The sequence below is a fragment of the Peromyscus californicus genome, unplaced genomic scaffold, assembly GCF_007827085.1.
Source record: "Peromyscus californicus insignis strain IS unplaced genomic scaffold, ASM782708v3 Scaffold_6__1_contigs__length_162567912, whole genome shotgun sequence".
NCBI classification, from domain to species: Eukaryota; Metazoa; Chordata; class Mammalia; order Rodentia; family Cricetidae; genus Peromyscus; species Peromyscus californicus.
In genome coordinates this window covers 2,225,980-2,244,076 of record NW_026294584.1, presented here as the reverse complement: position 1 = coordinate 2,244,076, position 18,097 = coordinate 2,225,980, and the positions used below count along the sequence as shown (strand labels likewise).

General features: G+C 38.9%; 1 protein-coding gene across 5 annotated transcripts in view; it reads right to left on the bottom strand.

Moving 5' to 3' along the window:
- Positions 1–18,097, bottom strand: part of Reln (reelin) — a 460,226-nt gene that overhangs the window by 169,462 nt on the left and 272,667 nt on the right. For all 5 annotated transcript variants that reach the window (XM_052719248.1, XM_052719250.1, XM_052719251.1 and 2 more), the window contains exon 11: positions 2,094–2,239. In XM_052719248.1, the coding sequence (XP_052575208.1) occupies positions 2,094–2,239 (146 nt within the window). The remainder of the gene's footprint in view (positions 1–2,093; positions 2,240–18,097) is intronic.

The window sequence follows — 18,097 nt, the reverse complement described above, 5'->3', positions numbered from 1 at the left end:
TACAATTTTTTCCAAATTCTCAGAATACAATCCATTCAGTTGGTCACTCTGTGACACGGAGGACTTACCATCTGCCTGCTACCTTTAGAAGGTGACCTTCTAACGGCAAATTGTGTTTCTGGATGGTAGTGGTTTACCAGAAGACTGAGACAAACAAGCAATAAACTTGCAGACAAGTGACATAACCTACTGCTTTTGTCACTTCTCACCCTACATATAAATGCTCCATACATCAATTTGACTTTGTTAAAAGTTTTTTTCCCCTGAAGCTCTGATAAAAATAATTATATCAGCATTCCTTGATAGACCAATAAAACCACATCTGGCAAGTTCATTAAACCAGTATTTTCACCCTAGATATAGAAAAGCCTGGGTTCTCTTCTCATGATCCTTTCACATTTCAAAACTTAATGTCAACCTCATAAGTCTCCTTTTAGCTTTTTTGTTTGTGATGATGATGTTTTGGTTTTAGCCAAAAACTCTTACAACATTAGTATTTTATTAGAGTGAAATGCTTGATCTGTAATCATACACACACACACACACACACACACACACACACACACACACACACACACACACACATATATCAGCTTTGTTTCTGGATTATTACATGTTCTAATGTAGGTTTGGTATCTTTTAATATAAAGTCAATTTCTGTTCTATTATTTTTCATTTATTTCTGTTGCTGTGATTAAAATATCTTGATCAAAAGCAACTCAGGGGAGATAAAGTTTATCTGGTTTATGACTCTAGGTTACAGACCGTCATTAAAGGGGAGTTAAGGCAGAACTCAAACAGCCAGTCATATCACTTCACAGTTAAGAGCAGGGCAAATAAATGCACACAACCCTACTTGTTTCCTCACAGACAGCTTGCTCAGCTCTTACACTGCCCTGGACCTTGGCCTGGAATGCTGCTACCCACACTAGTCTAAGATTTTCTCTATCTATCAACAATCAAGATGATCCCCCCACAGACATGCCCACAGGTCAATCTGCTATAGATAACCAGCTCCTCACATAGTTAACATGAAAAGAAAGTCCAGGTGGGTCCTGGGAAATCTCTAGAACATCTTTCCTCTGAATATCCTTTGCCTCTCTGACTCTGGACTTTCTTCAGTTGAGCTTTTTATCTTAAGATGGGATCTTGCTACAAAGCCTAGATTGGCTTTGAACTCAGGATCCTTCTTCCCCAGCCTCCTGATCACTTTGAACTCAAAGTTTGTCTCCCTGTCGGGCCCCTCTGCATGTGCATGTGTGTGTGTGGGTGTGAGTGAACAGAGGTATGGATGTGCCATGGTCACACACAGAGGTCAGAGGACAAGCTCAGGCATCAGGCCTTACCTATCTTGTTTGAAACAGGGCCTCTGCTGTTTCCTCTCCACTTGCCAGACAAGCTCCTAGGGCTTTCTCATTCTCCCACAGAAGCACTGGGTGCAGATGCTCACTCTACATGGTGGCTCAGGTCCTCACACTTTCATGACAAACATTTTTATTTACTGAGCTGTATCCTCAGAAAAACTGAGAGCATCACTCACCTAGTAAGTGATCTTAGGCAGGAAGGTCCCAGAATAAGGCAGATCAGACAAAACATCAAGAAAACACCAACTGCCAAACATCCTCAGTGCTTCTTGAACCCCAGTCCCAAATACCTCTTTTATGTGTCTTCCAAAGATAAATTATATCCCCTAAGTAGCTTTTTATGGGTCAAAACCACATTTCAATGAAAATCAGGTAGTAGTATCTGTAAGTTTCAGTCCCCAGGAGGAAAACTGAAAATCTCAATACAATTGTGGTGGAAATACTTTGATTTCTAATATTGAAAAAATTTTTCTCCAAGTAAAAGCTAAATAATATGAGCTATATATGAAGTCATGAGGTATTTGCAATCACAACTTTTTAAGTATGCATAAAAGTACCTTGTTACTTAATAAAGACTCAGGATAAGTGTCCCCCTTTTGGCTTGTCTGTGATAAAAATCATCAGTGCTGATTTAAGCATGCTTTTGCTATTTGACGATATGCATTTAAAACGTGTCTACTGGAGTAAAGGTAGGTGGTATACACAGCGTGGGAGATAACAATTACTCACCCTGTGGGCTGGCTCTCAAATTCTTCTGACCACTGCTCTTGAATATCCTCTGTAGAAAGATCTACATCCCGGGTGGTGGCAAAATTGAACTCGCTGCCTTCATTTCCATGGAAATAAATGGAGTTCCCATCTGACTGACAGCTATGCTGTAGATAAAAAAAAGAGAGCATGGGGTGGCTGTTGAATTGGTTTTGTATCTGTTTTACTTATGTATAATTAGAGTTTTCAGGAAAGTCATTACATTATTCCCTCTACGATGGACTCACAAATCAAAAGGGCTTGTTACCTCCTTTTCGCCTTGCTTAATTCAATTATAATCTCTTTCTAACTTATTAAGTCATCACACAAAAGGAGTCATGAGGGCATTTATGCTTTGCCATTTCAGCCTTTAGTATGAGACAAGAATATTTTAATTGGAATAATATCCCATCTTTACCACAGCCCTTGTTGTGAGAATTAAGTCTGATAATGACTTGTCATGTATTTTCAATTCTGTGGTTATAGGCTAAATCACAGTGACCTTTTCAATATTCCATATAGTTCTGACTTGCCATTCAAGTCTTTCACAATTTGTCTGTAAGTGGAATATGAGTAGAATAGCCAGCTAATCAAAACATGGGATACTGAAAAGGTCATAGTCATCCCTGACATGTCGTATATTCTTAGCCATATTTTCAGAAAAAGTTTCTGAGCAGAACTGAGAAGTGCACGTTTCCAGTGAGAGGCTTGGAAACCACAAACTCTGTTATTCTCTGACAGAACACTTGTGAAAGGAAAAATAATTTCTTGTGATTTATTTTTCAGCCTATGTTTTTCAGCTTGATGTAAATGGTCAAAGACAAGATGAAAATCTAGAGCTAAGTAAACTGAATGCCTCCTTCTCAAAATTAGAAGCTTTTATTATGGCTTTTTGGTAATAAATCATAAAGGGAAATGCTAACATGTTTAAGGGCAAACATTCATTTAATCTTTAATATTCTTAAAATGAGGCAGAGATGAAGAAAAACTGGATAAAAATACCCATTATGCCAATGGCTCTACGGAGCAGGGACATTTCACCAGGTCTCAACACAGTGCCTGGCATGTAGGCATTCAAAACATGTTAAACAGCTCAATATATGAAAGAAGTAATGCCATGGCTATGATTTTTTTATTTTAAAATTATTTTATTTGTGTGTGTGTGTGTGTGTGTGTGTGTGTGTGTATGTGATGCATGTGTATGTGTGTGTGTGTGTGTGTGTGTGTGTGATGTATGTGCATGTATATGTGAGTGTGTGTGATGTATGTGTATGTATGTGTATTCACATAAATCACTAGAGATGTAATTTTTGATAGAATAGTTGCTGGCCACATGTGAGGAATTTGGTCCAATTCTCAGCACAAACAACCACCACCAACAACAAAAATAATCGTAGTTTAGTTGAGAAATATTAAATATCAGAGATAGGGCTCAATGGCAGGCAGCATATTAGTATATAAAAGTGTGTAAGAGCTGGTCAGAATCACCTCTAGGAGTACCCAGACAAGCAGACTTTACAGATGAGCAGACCTTCATCTGCTTTAAAGGACAGATAGATATCTATGTTGGATGACAAATATATACATCAAAACAAAGCTGTAATCCCCACTTTACTATATGAGCATAATTCTGAGCTGTATTCTAAATATGCGTCCTTAGACCCACAGACAAATGTAGCTCTCATCCCTCGTCAGAGAAGCTTCTCTTTGCAGTAGACAGAACCACAGCTGATCAAAATGCAGAGAACAAGCCATCATGTGGTGACAGCCCCAGCTGATCCGTCATCTACAACACAACTCTTGCACCTAAGGAGCAGGGAGCGTCTTCAAAGGGTTGGAAAGATTGTAAGAGCCAGAACAGGATGTGTGTTGTGAGACCCATGAAGTCTCAACAGCACAGGTGTATAACCAAGACCTGAGCAAGGACGATGCCAATAGTCAAGTTATTGGAAGGGGAAAAAATCACACAGGACCCCAAGTCTGGACAAAGAACTACCAGCAACAAAGGAATGCTGAGAGTGGAGGAAATTAGTCTTCTGTAGAGAAGAGCTGCAGTTGGTTATTGAACACCAAGTGGTCAGCCTGAAATCATCTACATATGAACAATATAACAATATAAGATGTCCACAGCAGAAGACACATGCATGTCTTCTGGGCCCTGCCATCATTTTAGCTAATGGCAAGCACTGACTGCTTGGAACTCTTGTCACATGCAATGAATACGGATTACTCATGGATGTTAAACTGAACTCATTTTATGCAATCCTTAGCATGGACATACCAATCAAAAGGTAGAACTTAATTCTTTTGACAGTAAATGGAAACTGTCAAATGCAGATAAATTTTAAAGATTTTCCCACCATGCCCACCTGAAAGAGAACCAATGCTAACAAGCACAGCAAAGGTTATTTCCCTGAAATCACCTACTGAGTTCTAGGTGTGGGCCTTCATGACTTTCCTCATGGTCAGAACCTCAATCCACTGTGGCCTCTGGGTATCTGAAATTAATCCACAGACTCAGACATCATGGAAATTGCAATATTCAAGGAAATGGCACACATAAAATACCTTCACATGTGAAAATAGCAATGTGAATAAATTAATAGTCACTTAAATGATTATCAACAAATATTCATATTAGTAGGCTATAAAACTAATCTGTCTTCAAGAAGTTTCTGTGAGAGACAGAAGGGTGTCATTTTTTTATACTGTTTTAAAATCTCCTTAGAGCTCTTCTAACCAATACTCAATACCAGATAGACACAGGAGAGCTCTCTGTATGCCAGCTTCGAGGCGTGGCCTTGGAAACGTCCTGTTAGGTTTAAATAGTAAACTCAGTTACCTGATTCTCCTCTCAAGTGAGCCCAGTGTCTTTGTGGTTGTTCCAAGAGGTGAATTCCTGAGTTACTTGAGAGCAATAGACCTATTGAGTCCCCTACACTCTAAGAAGTTGGTCATCTGCAGGCCTTGCATATACGAGTCCTGGGTGCAGTACCCGGCTAGTGTCGTATTCTCATTCAAGGATCTTGAAATTGATTATAGGACTTTGAATGCTTGGAACTCAATGTTTTGAAATCATCATGGTTCCCTAGAAACTCTCCAAACTAACAAAGGAACTAACAAAGTTCCTGGGCTTCCAGAGGGCTTCTCAGCCTCTTCAGGAGAATCCAGGGTCTGCTTACTTAGGGGCTGTGTGAATGTCTCCCTCCAGTCTGACTTATTAATGAAGCACTTAACATGAATGAAGGAAATCAAAGCTGGGAAAAGCAAACCACTGGAAACCAAAAACAATCAAGCTGATACAGAATGAAAACTCAGGTACTACATCCATCCTCAGGGACTCTGGAGGTTGGGATGAGAAGGCACAATAAAGCACATTTTTTTCTACCTGATGGCTAAGGGCTGGCACAAGCCATTTTGCCCTGTAGGCCTCAGCTTCTCAGGGTGAAGAATGGTGTAGCTGGAGTTTTTTCCAGTCTTTCCTGGGCCTGCAGCTGCTCAGGCCCAAATAAACACACAGAGGCTTATATTAGTTAAAACTGCTGAGCCATTAGCTCAGGCTAACTACTGACTAGCTCTTACACTTAAACTCAGCCCATTTCTGTTAATCTGTATGTTGCCACATGTTCCGTGGCTTTACCTGTGTGCCATTACATGCTGCTCCCCGGACGGCAGGCTGGCATCTCCTGACTCAGCCTTCCCCTTCCCAGAATTCTCCTTGTCTGCTTATCCCGTCTATACTTCCTGCCTAGCTACTGGCCAATCAGCATTTTATTTATCAACCAATCAGAGCAACACATTCACAACATACAAAACACCCCACAGCAGAATGGAGTCAACAATATCTGCTCTCTTGATATGTTATGAGAAACTCAGGGATTGAGAGCATATCTTTTTAAATTCTAAGTGCCAATAATATCTATTTCTGAATATAAACTTTTAAAAGATATGTACTACTATATTTTACAGTCTTAGTAGTAGCTGATTGAGAAACAGAAGAAATTTAAATATATTTTGTTTCTCATTATAAAAATTATTAAAATTCCTCAGATCAAATTAAGACCTTTAGAAAATTATACAAGAATAGGTCCCATGATACAATATAGTAAAAAAATACTGCAAACATTCACACATTATTACAGCAGATAAAAACCATCAATTACATTTCAAAAGCCCTCAACATTTTGGAAGATCACCAAATAATCTCCTAACAGATGAAAATCAAGAATATGAAATGACCGACACCACCTTTCTTCACAGATGAACTTTCATTGAATGACATCAAAATCCAGTATGCTAAAAATCCAAGTGAAACAAGTATTGGAATTATGAAGTTCCAAAAAATTGTTCTCCATTTTAATACCCAGCTGCTTTTGTTTAGCACCAATTCAAACTCATTTCACTTTTGTGTATTAACAATTACAGACCTAAACAACTTTAACAACAACAACAAATGCCAAGTAGTTGAGCTGACATTTAATAACTAACAACAAATTAGCTCATCTATTTGGGCTAAATAAGGCATAAATTCTATGGCTAGTTCTATTTTTCTGTTTTGGGACCTTCCTATGTGCCATCAGTTATTACATTAATTACTTGCTTCATTATTTTAGCATTGGTAAATCATATATACTTAAGTAGCAATGAATTTATAATTTTGATATCCCTATGTCTTTATGTGTTTTCCTCATCCAAAAAAATAATAATAAAAGTATTTCTCTGCTTTGCCACTAAATGAATTTCCTTTATTTGACAAGCAGAACACAGTGTAACTAAGTGACAAGAGTTTGCCATTCAAAAAGGCATCAGCAGGAAACATCAGTGAAAATTCCTCAATTCAGGTTAGCATTTCCTAGGCTTGCTCCCTCTACTCTGCTGCAAATGCTAATGACTTCACCTCTGCACTTGTAAAAGGTACTTAAATCACCTCTACCATTGTTTAATTAGGCTTTCAGAAAAAAAGAACATTGGAAGGACTCTTAGTACTTTCTCTCTAGGGCCTAACGACCCTGATGATTCTTTTAGGGATCTACAGCCTCACAATTTACTTCTTGATGGCACCGTTTCTGCTGAAAGGAGTACACTGGGCATTTGGGCAATGCCAGCTTGTAGAGGGCTAGCAGCAGATGGAAAGAAATCTGCCTGGTGTGTTTTTCCCTCCACATGAGCCGAGAGCCATCCATTTCCTCCATTAAGGAGCTGTCACTCAGCCCACCCAGCTGGAAGACCATTTCTGATGGCCAAGCTGGCTGGTGGCAGACAATTCAGATACAAAGTGCACTTTAAAAGGAAGCTAAAACATCATTTGTAGGAAAATTGAAAATGCATGGCTTCCACCACAGCCAATTTTTTAATGACTGTAATATTTTAAGTGATTATTTTTGCCACTTCAGATTGCTCCTTAGAGAGGAGAAGATTTTTAATTAAAATTTAGGCAATGCAAACAGATGAGATATGAGGAGCACAGGAAAGAGAAATAAGATGAATAAAATTAATTAAAATGGCATTGTTGGCAGAGCCATAAATTAGCCAGTGTCTGGCTGGAAATAAAATACATTGGCATGTGAACTTCCTGATGAAAGTAAGATGTGCTGTGTGGTGGTTGAAGTGGACTGGCCGTTAGCCTACATATTGTGTTCTGAAGCCTTTTGTATATGTTATATTTTTTATCACATATTTCCTACATCCTGGTTCTGTGGTCTTTAAAGGTACAGACATCCACTACAAAAAGAAAAAGAAAACCCATAATAGGAAGAGAACAGTTTTCTCTTGAGACAAAATAAATTTCTATTATTTTCCACACATTTAATTCTAGGTAATTTAATGCCAGTTCCAAACCTGAAAATTTGGCTGTGAGCACAGTCCAGGTGCAGGAGGGCTGCCCTGTGTTTTCTTCAGTCGACACAATAGATTCAACCGTGGTGAGGGGATTTTAGGGAGCCCAAAGATTGTTTTTTTTTTCTCATTTTCTGGGATCATTAAACATTCACATTTGAACCACACTGCAGTAGGATTTACAAAGATCCCAATTGATAGTGTATTTTGTGACAAGTGTATAATTACTTTGCAATAGTATCAACTCTGAAATGGAAATAGTGACAGAGAGGAGGAATAACCACGTGAACCTCCACCGGATAGTTGTGAGCCTTGTCTTTGGTGATCAGCTCGATTTTCAGTGTTGGGTTTTCATACTTGCCTTCTCAAATTAAGGCCCAATATGCAGGCATCAGGTGGAGGGCACAGCTCGGCATGCAAGAGGAACGTCTCACAATGAAACAGACTTGGCTTCAAAGTCAAAGCCTTTTGACATGTTGGAGCCTCTGCTTCCTCGTCTTGGAAATGGGGATAAGGAATAGATGAGAGGCCATAGGGAGTATGTTTAAAGATAGCAATATTAGGAAATCATAAAAACTACTTTTCCCTTTATTTTTGTTCCATATCTTTAGTCATTTGCTTAAGAAGCCTTACTTCAAAGAATGCTACCATGCAAGTTATTTTGTTAGGAGATATAACACACACAAAGATGATGGGAATGTTACCATAAGAAAAAATAAGCTTTACTTATTGAATACTGTGCCAACTTTATCAGAGATGAAAAATATCAGTTTTAATTGCAAACAAAACAAGACAAAAGCAAAAGGCACATCAGGCTCAGGGGATTTGTCTGAATGGTTATCTTCTGTAGAATTTATCAACATTAGTTGTTCCTACATTACTGCCACTTTTGTTATGGTGACCTGGCTCATGTCCATATTTCACTGATGCTATTCCATGTTAATTACTATACAAATAGACCTCACTAGGGGGAGATTGTGAAAAGCACACTTCCACACTTAACCCTTCATCCCCAAAGTACTCTTATTAGCTTAACAAATTATATTCTGGCGCATCTTATAATATGTATCCACCTCTTGGGGGAAACACAATAATAAGAGCAGCACAATCCAGATGAAGAGTTCCCCAAGCAGAGGGAATCTGGGTAGACAGCATGCAATTAACCAAGCTGGAACCTAGCCAGGAAATCACAGTTATCATTCAGACTCCTAATGGAATAAGACATGGGAACATGGCTGGCCACGAGTCTCACTGTGCTCAAGTTTATCCTCATTAGAAACTCAGTACATAAGTCCCACATTCTAGACAGTCTGAAGAAGAGCGATCCGCAAAGCATATTTTTGCCAAGCAAATCTGATTGCTTCCTATTTGTCCTTTACCTTGAAAGAAAACAAAATTGTGAAGTCAGCTGTTGAACCATTTTTCCAAGGTACTGAGTGGAATGGTATATGGAAGACAAGCTGGGCACCTGCGTCAAACAGGCCTTGCTCTTCAGGGGGTTTATTCCCAGAAGGCAGGTTTAAAAATGATTTGGCTTCTCCTGGCTTCTCGCTTTCGCCATTGTCAAAGACTTTATTTTTCCTCATGAGCCTCAATTTTCATTAAGATTTAACAATTTTCAGCCAAATTCATTTACATTTTTTCTTAATTTGAACATAATTTTTCTTCTCTACTGATGATTCAGCTATTTGTGACAATTAATAACAGCCTTCTAGGGGCGCTGGCAGACACTGGCAATGGAGATACAATCCTGGTTTGGGGACTTGCCTTCCGTCCAATGGAGCAACAAGTTTGTTAAATTCACTATGCATAAGAGCAATAAGAAAATAAATAAACTCTCTTGTTCTGATTTAATAGCTCTCTTTAATGGTCTGTTGACTTTCCTAATGGCTGTTGTCTTCCTTAGGCCCTTTTGTGTTCATTCTACGAGTAAAGTGTCGCCACTGCCTTATTATCAAAGGTGGATGTGGCAGAGAAGCGAACGGAAGTCAGATGACAGAAGAGACGATGACAGGTCTCTTCCAAAGCTTGTGAATGAATGACTCCAAATCCTTGGTGTGAACTTGAAAATTCCAATAAATTGCTTCTTAAAAGAGTTCCTTTTCAAATACATGTGTTCAAATCATAGCTATTCCCAAGGGCAATCATTCTAATAGCATCAGTGGCAGGTAGCGTTGATTTACCTCCCAACACAACTTGACATAAACACATACAAGGGGTGGTCTAGAACTCTAGGCAACTGGGTAATAAATAGAAAAAGATCAGCAGGTAGGGCAATCAAAATGGGAAGGTTTCTTAAAAATGAGAAGCACATGGGACAGCACCTATGTCACAGTGACCTGCTTTTAATCGGTAGGTCAATTCCAGCACTGACAGAAACCAGTGACTTATGTCCCCGCAAGTTCAGGGTAACCAGGCTCGCTGAGCAGAGAGAAACACTTATAATGGATAGTGAACAAAGCACTCTACTTCCTTCTGCTCATCTTTTTCACATATACACATACATGCCGGTGTACATGTGTGTGTGTGCGCGCACGCACACACACACACACACACACACACACACACACACACACACACGCACGCACGCATGCACAAACACAAGACAGCAAGAAGTCATGGATGATATATACTTTCAAGATAAAAGTTGTGCCTGCCATCAAAGGTGTGAGCAAACAGACAACAGAGTGAAACTTCTGCTTGACCAGCACATGTTCATGGCGTATTAATTCATTCGGAAATTCTTCTTCATGGGGTTTTATTAAAGAATGGGGAGAATAGAAAATTTTCTGACTCAAGCATAGCTCTTTCTAGCTCATTTATCCATGATTCTCCTGGGAGTAACTCACTGATGTTTCCAACCCTCCTCTCTGATGGCACAGGATGGAAAGCATGCAACTGTGGCAGCTCTGGGCTGACCCTGCAGACTTACACGAAACACATTCCTTTGAGTTTAAAACTAAGAATCTTCTCAAATTGCAAGATGCATATTTGAAAAGGTGGAAACATGAGCCTGATGAATGTGTTGAGACATTTCAGGAATGGGTAAGAGACTGAACACTGAGCTGTCAGTGTCCTCCCAGTCTCGCAGTGCTGATCAGCACTGATGCAAAGCTGACGTCAGGTCTTCCTCACAGTGCCTGTAGCTACAAGCCTTTGTGAAATACTACCAGTACAACTGCTGTCTTAATTACCATTTATCATAGCTACAGTTATGCTACTGTTATTATTTTCATCCATTATTGTCAAGGATCCACACAGTTTTCACAATACTGCAAGTATCTTTCCTGAGTATGAGAACCTTACCCGGCATAAAATGCTGAAACTTGATAGTCTTAAATGAGAAGAGCAAAAATATTTGGTTCATATCCTTTAATCCTTGATTAGACCAAAGTCACTCACAGCTGGTGCTCAGAAGTTGCCTTGAGATTACTCATTCCCTCTCACCAGGTGGGAAGGTGGTATCTCTGACTCTTATATGTGTCCTGTGAACACCCACAGCTGCCAGACAGAGGCACATCCTAACAACTGTATTGATGAACTGATACCACAACCCACTTTAGAATAGTATAAACTGACAATCTTTTGTTTCTAGAAAAACATACAGAAGTTAAAAGTCTCATTCTGTGAAAGAAGACAGAATCACCATTGCCAGCAGGTGAAACAGTGACGTCATAGTAAGTGGCCTTCAGGCTTTTCCTGTGCTCGGTACACATCTGCTCCTGTGTCGTGGATGCTAAGGAGGTACCACTCTGAGGAGCTTTAGCACATGCACCAGAGTATTTACTGGCATTTAAAGCCTTGTGTACTTGGTAGTGAGCAAAGGGCTGCTTTGGGATTTGTGGGAAATGAAAAATAATGATGGTAATTAGAAGCACAATAGAACATGGCACACCTTTCCTTTTATGTGAGAACATTTTCTGGGAAAAGCCTGGAAGATGCAGCAGGCAGGGCTGTGGGCCCAAAAGAATGGAAGAGAAACACATGTGGCTACCTGGGAGCTTTTTTACCATCTACTTCAGTTTACCAAATCAAAACCTGCAGCAAAGAGCTGAGGATGCAGCTCGGTCATAGATTACAGGTTCAATACCCCACCCCACATGACCAACACATAAAACATGAGACAGGCTTCTCCAGTAAAAGCTGTATTCTCATGGACACAGTTCACATTAATTATTAAAGACCAAGATCGTCAGTGTTCTACCAGCCCAGAGGAGATTTAAGCTGGTGAGGTATACCTACAGTTCCCTGGGTCATGGGACTCCTTAAGCTGTCTAGTCTTTGGCACTTTGTTCTACTTGGGATAAACAATGACAGTTCAAATGAAATAGTAAATATTTCCAGAGAAATTGAAACATCTGGAGAAGATGAGAGAACTACTTACTGTGAGTGACAATGACTCGTTTTTCTCTTTCTTTTTTGACCCATTACCTTAAACACTGTCTTTGAGATCAGCAGCTGGACAATTTAGTTGTCACAACTGTGTATATCTATAACTGTTTTACTTTATCAACATTTGCATTTAAGAGAATTTTATAGACATACACACACATGCACACTCACACACACATGTGCACACACATGCACACACATGCACACATGCACACACATATGTACATAGGCCCAACACACACTTTTTCACCTTCTCTTAATCATGGGAGGTTTTTCTTTTTGACATAGTTAAAATGTAACTACCTTAGTAACACTTAATAAACATAAAAAGACAAAGTAGGTTGAGCAAACACATGTAATCCTTACAATTAAAAGCCAAAATAAAGCAACATTTAAAACACTCTCATAACCTACAGGCACACTGACTGACATGTTTTCTAAGTAGTTGTATTGTATTCTGTGTTCATCTCAGAGGCCACTAAGGAAAGAGTTAATATTTGATAAGTAAATTTCATATAGTTTTAAAAAACAACTTTTATTTTAGATTCTGGATCATCTGGTCAAAGAAAAAGTTTCCTGTTGCAGAATATTATTTTAAGGTATGTTACTTTTGTTTATGTTGCATTTGTTTAACTCTGTGAAGCTGTGTTACTTTGTCTGTCTGAAACATCTGATGGTCTAATAAAGAGCTGAATGTCTTTATTAGACAGGAGAGAGAAATAGGCTGGGCTGGCAGGCACGGATAATATATAGAAGGAAAAATCTGGGGAAAAAAGAAGTAGCCAGAGAAGGAAGACATCAGGGGCCAGTCACCCAGCTATATAGCAATACATGGAATAAGAAATAATGAAAGGTTTACAGAAATAGAGAAAGGGAAAAGGCCATGGCAAAAGCTAGATGGGATAATTTAAAGTTAAGGAAAGCTGGTTAGCAACAAGCCAAGCGAAGGCTGGGCATTCATAAGTAAGAATGAGACTCCATGTGTGATTTATTTGGGAACTGGGTGACAGACCCCCAAAAGAGAAAGTGTAAAAACAACCAACAACATTTTGGTGCCCAACACTGGGCTTGAATTTCCATAGTGCCTGAGAAAGCTTAAAAATAAATGGCTCCTTTAAGAGTTTCTGCTAGACAGTGAGCAGCCAGTATGTTAAGTAAGAACAAAAAATAAGAAAAAACGTCAACCACAGAGTAAGCATCAACATTCTAGAGCTCTAGGAAGTTGGAATGCAGTTCCTGGTCATGAACCTCTGATGAGGTCTCAGGTTTTAGGCCTAACTTTCATGATCCAACAAGTGGGCAGAGCCAGCCACCAAAGTCATGGGCAGAGGTCCACGCTGCTTAGCAGTTTAAAGTTGGCTCATGAAGTAAAAAAAGGCTAAGTGATACACAGTAAAAAAAAGGTCCAGATGGAAAAAAACCTCTAAACAGGGTACAGTGTGCTTAGCAACGTGCATAGGCTTAAGAAAAAGGGTGTATGCTGTGGGATGTTCTGTATGGCAAATGTGTTGCTGATTGGTCAATAAATAAAACACTAATTGGCCATTGGCTAGGCAGGAAGTGTAGGCGGGACAAGGAGGAGAATAAAGCTGGGAAGTGGAAGGCTGAGTCAGAGAGAGTCACTGCCACCCGCCACCAGGACAAGCAGCATGTGAAGATGCCGGTAAGCCACGAGCCATGTGGCAAGGTATAGATTAATAGAAATGGATTAATTTAAGCTGTAAGAACAGTTAGCAAGAAGCCTGCCACGGCCATACAGTTTGTAACCAATATAAGTCTCTGTGTTTACTTGGTCGGGTCTGAGTGGCTGTGGGACTGGCAGGTGAGAGAGATTTGTCCTGACTGTGGGCCAGGCAGGAAAACTCTAGCTACAGGTATAGTCATAGAAAAAATGAATAGTTTATAAAATAAAGTCTTTAAAGAGAAAGTAAAAGAAAAAATCCATGTAAAGATGGGAAATACACAGGGAGTCTGAATTCTGTATAGTATTATTTTGATTTTGAATTTTTTGAAGGCTTATGGGCAAGAGACAGCTGCTCACAGACATGGGCATGTGGACAGGACTGCAAAATTGAACCAACCTAGACACTTTAGAGCTATCTTAACTTTAAAAAAGAAGTTAAAAAAATGTATTTTTCAAATGGAAATAAAAAATGCTTAGGAGTTTTCTTCCCACAGGAGACGAGAGGTTGTGGATTCTTCAGGGTTAATATGGATAAGGTTTGATCAGGGAAGACCTCCTGAATCTTGACAGATGATATTTGTCAACAAAGGTTACTCCTGGTCTCCCCAGGACTTGGTCATTACCTCAAAATTTTCTTAGGGACCCACAAAGATGCCTTTGTCCACAGCCAGCAGGAAGCAGTTTAGAGAAAACTATGCCCACATTCCCAAGAGTTGGGGGGTGTGGGTGGCTTTTGGTTATTTGGTGGGTTACGGATGTTTGTTATCATTTAGGAGAATATAGAATATTGATACAAATTAAAGATATTTTGTTATGCTGTACAAATGTTTCTACTCTTGTTTAATGGATTTTTGTACATTAATAAAAATTTAAGGTTATTTTTGTTACAACATATTGCATGTATGTTTCTATTTTTGTTTGAGGTACTGTGCCTATGCAGTTCATTTGGAAATGTAGAGTGAAGTTCTAGTTTTTGAAAGCTATTATTATAAACTATATAGGATAATCAGGAAACACAGGTTAGTGGTTAGTAATTTATAACAATCAAACTAGCAGATATGTTAGGCATGTTTTCAGGATCATATTGAAATATATTTTAGACAGATGGTCTTCAAATACTTCAAAGACCTATAGAATATGGTATTTAAAATGTTGTGTTATAATAAGGTTTTTCATGACAATGAGACACATCTGCTCCTTGTAGCACCAATTTACTTCAGAGATGATGGGCATTGAGAAACTCCTTATGGAGTTTGCTTTCATTGTGGCAAGGGTAGCCACTGGGCAAAGAAACTGCTCTTGCCTTTGACTGCTCAAAATGTGCTATGTAGACTGGACATGCAGGACACACAGGAAAAATACTGTTGAACTTTGCCAAAACAAGGCAGGACAGTCCTTCAAAATTCCTGCTCCACAGAAGAAACTGCCAGACATTCTGCAGGACACAGAGGGAAGTGACTAATGAACTTTGTCAATATAGGTGGGACAGTCTTTCAAATTTCCTGCTTCACTGAAAAGTTTGCCAGATATTCTGGGTTTGCAGACTACTGAAGACGGATGCCCCAACATTGCAGAGGAACTTTGAGTGACTGTCCAGGCAGCCAAATGTCTCTGTTGTTAGATAATATTACATCCTTCTGGGTCTTTGATGGAGTTGAAGACTAGATAGTTATAGTTGCAGTTTTCCCTAGTTATGATAGAAAGTGGATTGGGTGTAAAACTTTGGAGTCACTAAGATGGATGGATAGTGGACTGTTTTCTCTGAATTTGCTAAACATAAATGAGCTGAATATTGTAAATTAATTCTTACTTGATAACTGTTTTTGTTGTATGTAGTTATACTATTAAAGTTAAAACCATTTTTTATTTAGACAAAAGGGGGAAATATTGTAGAATATTATTTTAAGGTGTGCTACTTTTATGTTACATTTGTTTAACTCTGTGAAGCTGTGTTACTGTGCCTGTCTGAAACACCTGATAGTCTAATAAAGAGCTAAATGTCCAATAGCAAGGCAGAAGAAAGTATAGGCAGGGTTGGCAGGCAGAGATGACATATAGAATCTGAAATCTAGGGGAAAAAAAGAAGTAGCCAGAGAAAGGTAAAAGCCTGAGGTAAAAGCTAGATGGGATAATTTAAAGTTAAGGAAAGCTGGCTAGCAACAAGCCAAGCTAAGGTTGGGCATTTATACTTAAGAATAAGCCTCTGTGTGTTATTTTTTGGGAGCTGGGAGGCAGGCCCCCAAAAGAGAAAGAGTAAAAACAACCAACAACAGTTTTCATTTTGAGATATTTCAAACAAAAATAAAAAGAGTGGTCATTCAAATAAGTTAAAAGGACAAATTCTTAGATTTGACTATGGAATTTACTTCAAGTTTTCAAAAGAGACATCAGAGAAGAACTTCTATCTGGTAGGTGACTTAAAGACAATGAAATAAATCATTACCACAGGACATTTTTTTCTTCGTAGACCAAGGTCTCTTGGCAGTTCTCAATTGTGTGGTTAGTAAGCTTATGAGTGGGGCAAAAGACCAAAAAGGAAAAAAAAAAAAGCATTTTCTACCCAAAGTTTTAATTTAATTAAATTTTCTACTGAAGCAAAAGCAGACCTAATTCATTTCTATCATGGGTAGAACCAAAGTACACGCATTAAGAAACCAAGCAGCTAATTAGGTTAGTATAGTAGTTCGTAATACAAGGCATAAACGCAATCTGTTTAGTAGAGAGGATGAGAGTCAGATGATAAATGATGCTGCTGGAAAAGGGTTCAGTACCTGCTTGTTAGTGTAGATGAAGACAGCAGAGAGCCCCCTTCAACACAGTGGCAGATGATATCCCACAGAGTATCATGACAAAGTTCTCTATGCAAAAGGACTGGGCACACTCTTTCTAAGGGAGTGCAGCTTTGGACTGTGTTAGGAGATTTTCAGTAAGGAGGCTAGTGGGATGCTTTTGTGAACTGAGCTGAGGGGTACCTATTTTCAAGACCAGTATACAGGTGTAACCTTATCACCTTGAGCCAAAATGACTACAAGTTTTGATCACTTGAGGAAGAAGGAGAATTTTTGTGTTGAGATTTCACTAAATAATTTACAATCCTTTTTCTTGTATAGTACTGAAATAAATTTTTTTTTATTTTTGATAGTGAATATTTATTCATTGAGGTCAGATGCCTTTGGGTAGATGCTAAAAATAGGACATAACCAGCATAATTGTGAAATCTTAAAAACAAGTGTTTCTACAAAGACTCTTGTTTCAAATATTATAATTATCAAATAATGATATTGTTTGATTTTCTTGCCTTAAAAGCCATAACCAGAATAAAAAAAAACTGATAAAACAATCAACTGATATTTCAATACTCAATGTATTATTCAACTGACATAAATATCAAGCAGAGTGGTCTAAGGCACCAGACTCAAACTCAGCTTCCTGAAATAAATTATTAAAAGGGGGCAAGCAAGCTGTACCTTGTGGCACAGGCCTCTAATCCTAGATACCTAAGAAGCAGAAGAGCCAGAGGTGGCAGAGGGCAGAGGTTAGAGGGCAGAGGCAGAGGCCAAAGGGCAGAGGCACCATAAGTTTGAGATCTATATGGACTATCTGGTGAGTTCAAGGCCAACCTGGGAAACTTGGTGAGACCTTGTCCCAAGCCCAAATAGTAAGAAGAGAATTGAGGATATAGCTTAGTGGTAGAATATTTGCCTAGCATGCATAAGGTCCTAGGTTAATTTCCTATATTACATACACAAACAAGTAAAATACTTTAAGTCTTTATGTTCTCTTAGTTTCCCTTCTTGTGACCTTACTTCCACCTAGCACAGGATTGTTTTGCATCAGTAAGCCACAGCTAAAAAACAAAAATATCCATAACCTGAATTTGTAATTTATTTCTACACGTTAGAGATATGTGGGGACACAGTTGAAGGTCTAATAACATTTTTCATATTGTTTCTTTATTAGACTCTCATCAGGCAAGTTCATGATTGCCATCCCATTCATCAGTGACAACTACCAACATTGCACCTTCCTAACTTTTTGACCCATGCCTCTGATCTCTTGCCAACCATTTGCTGCT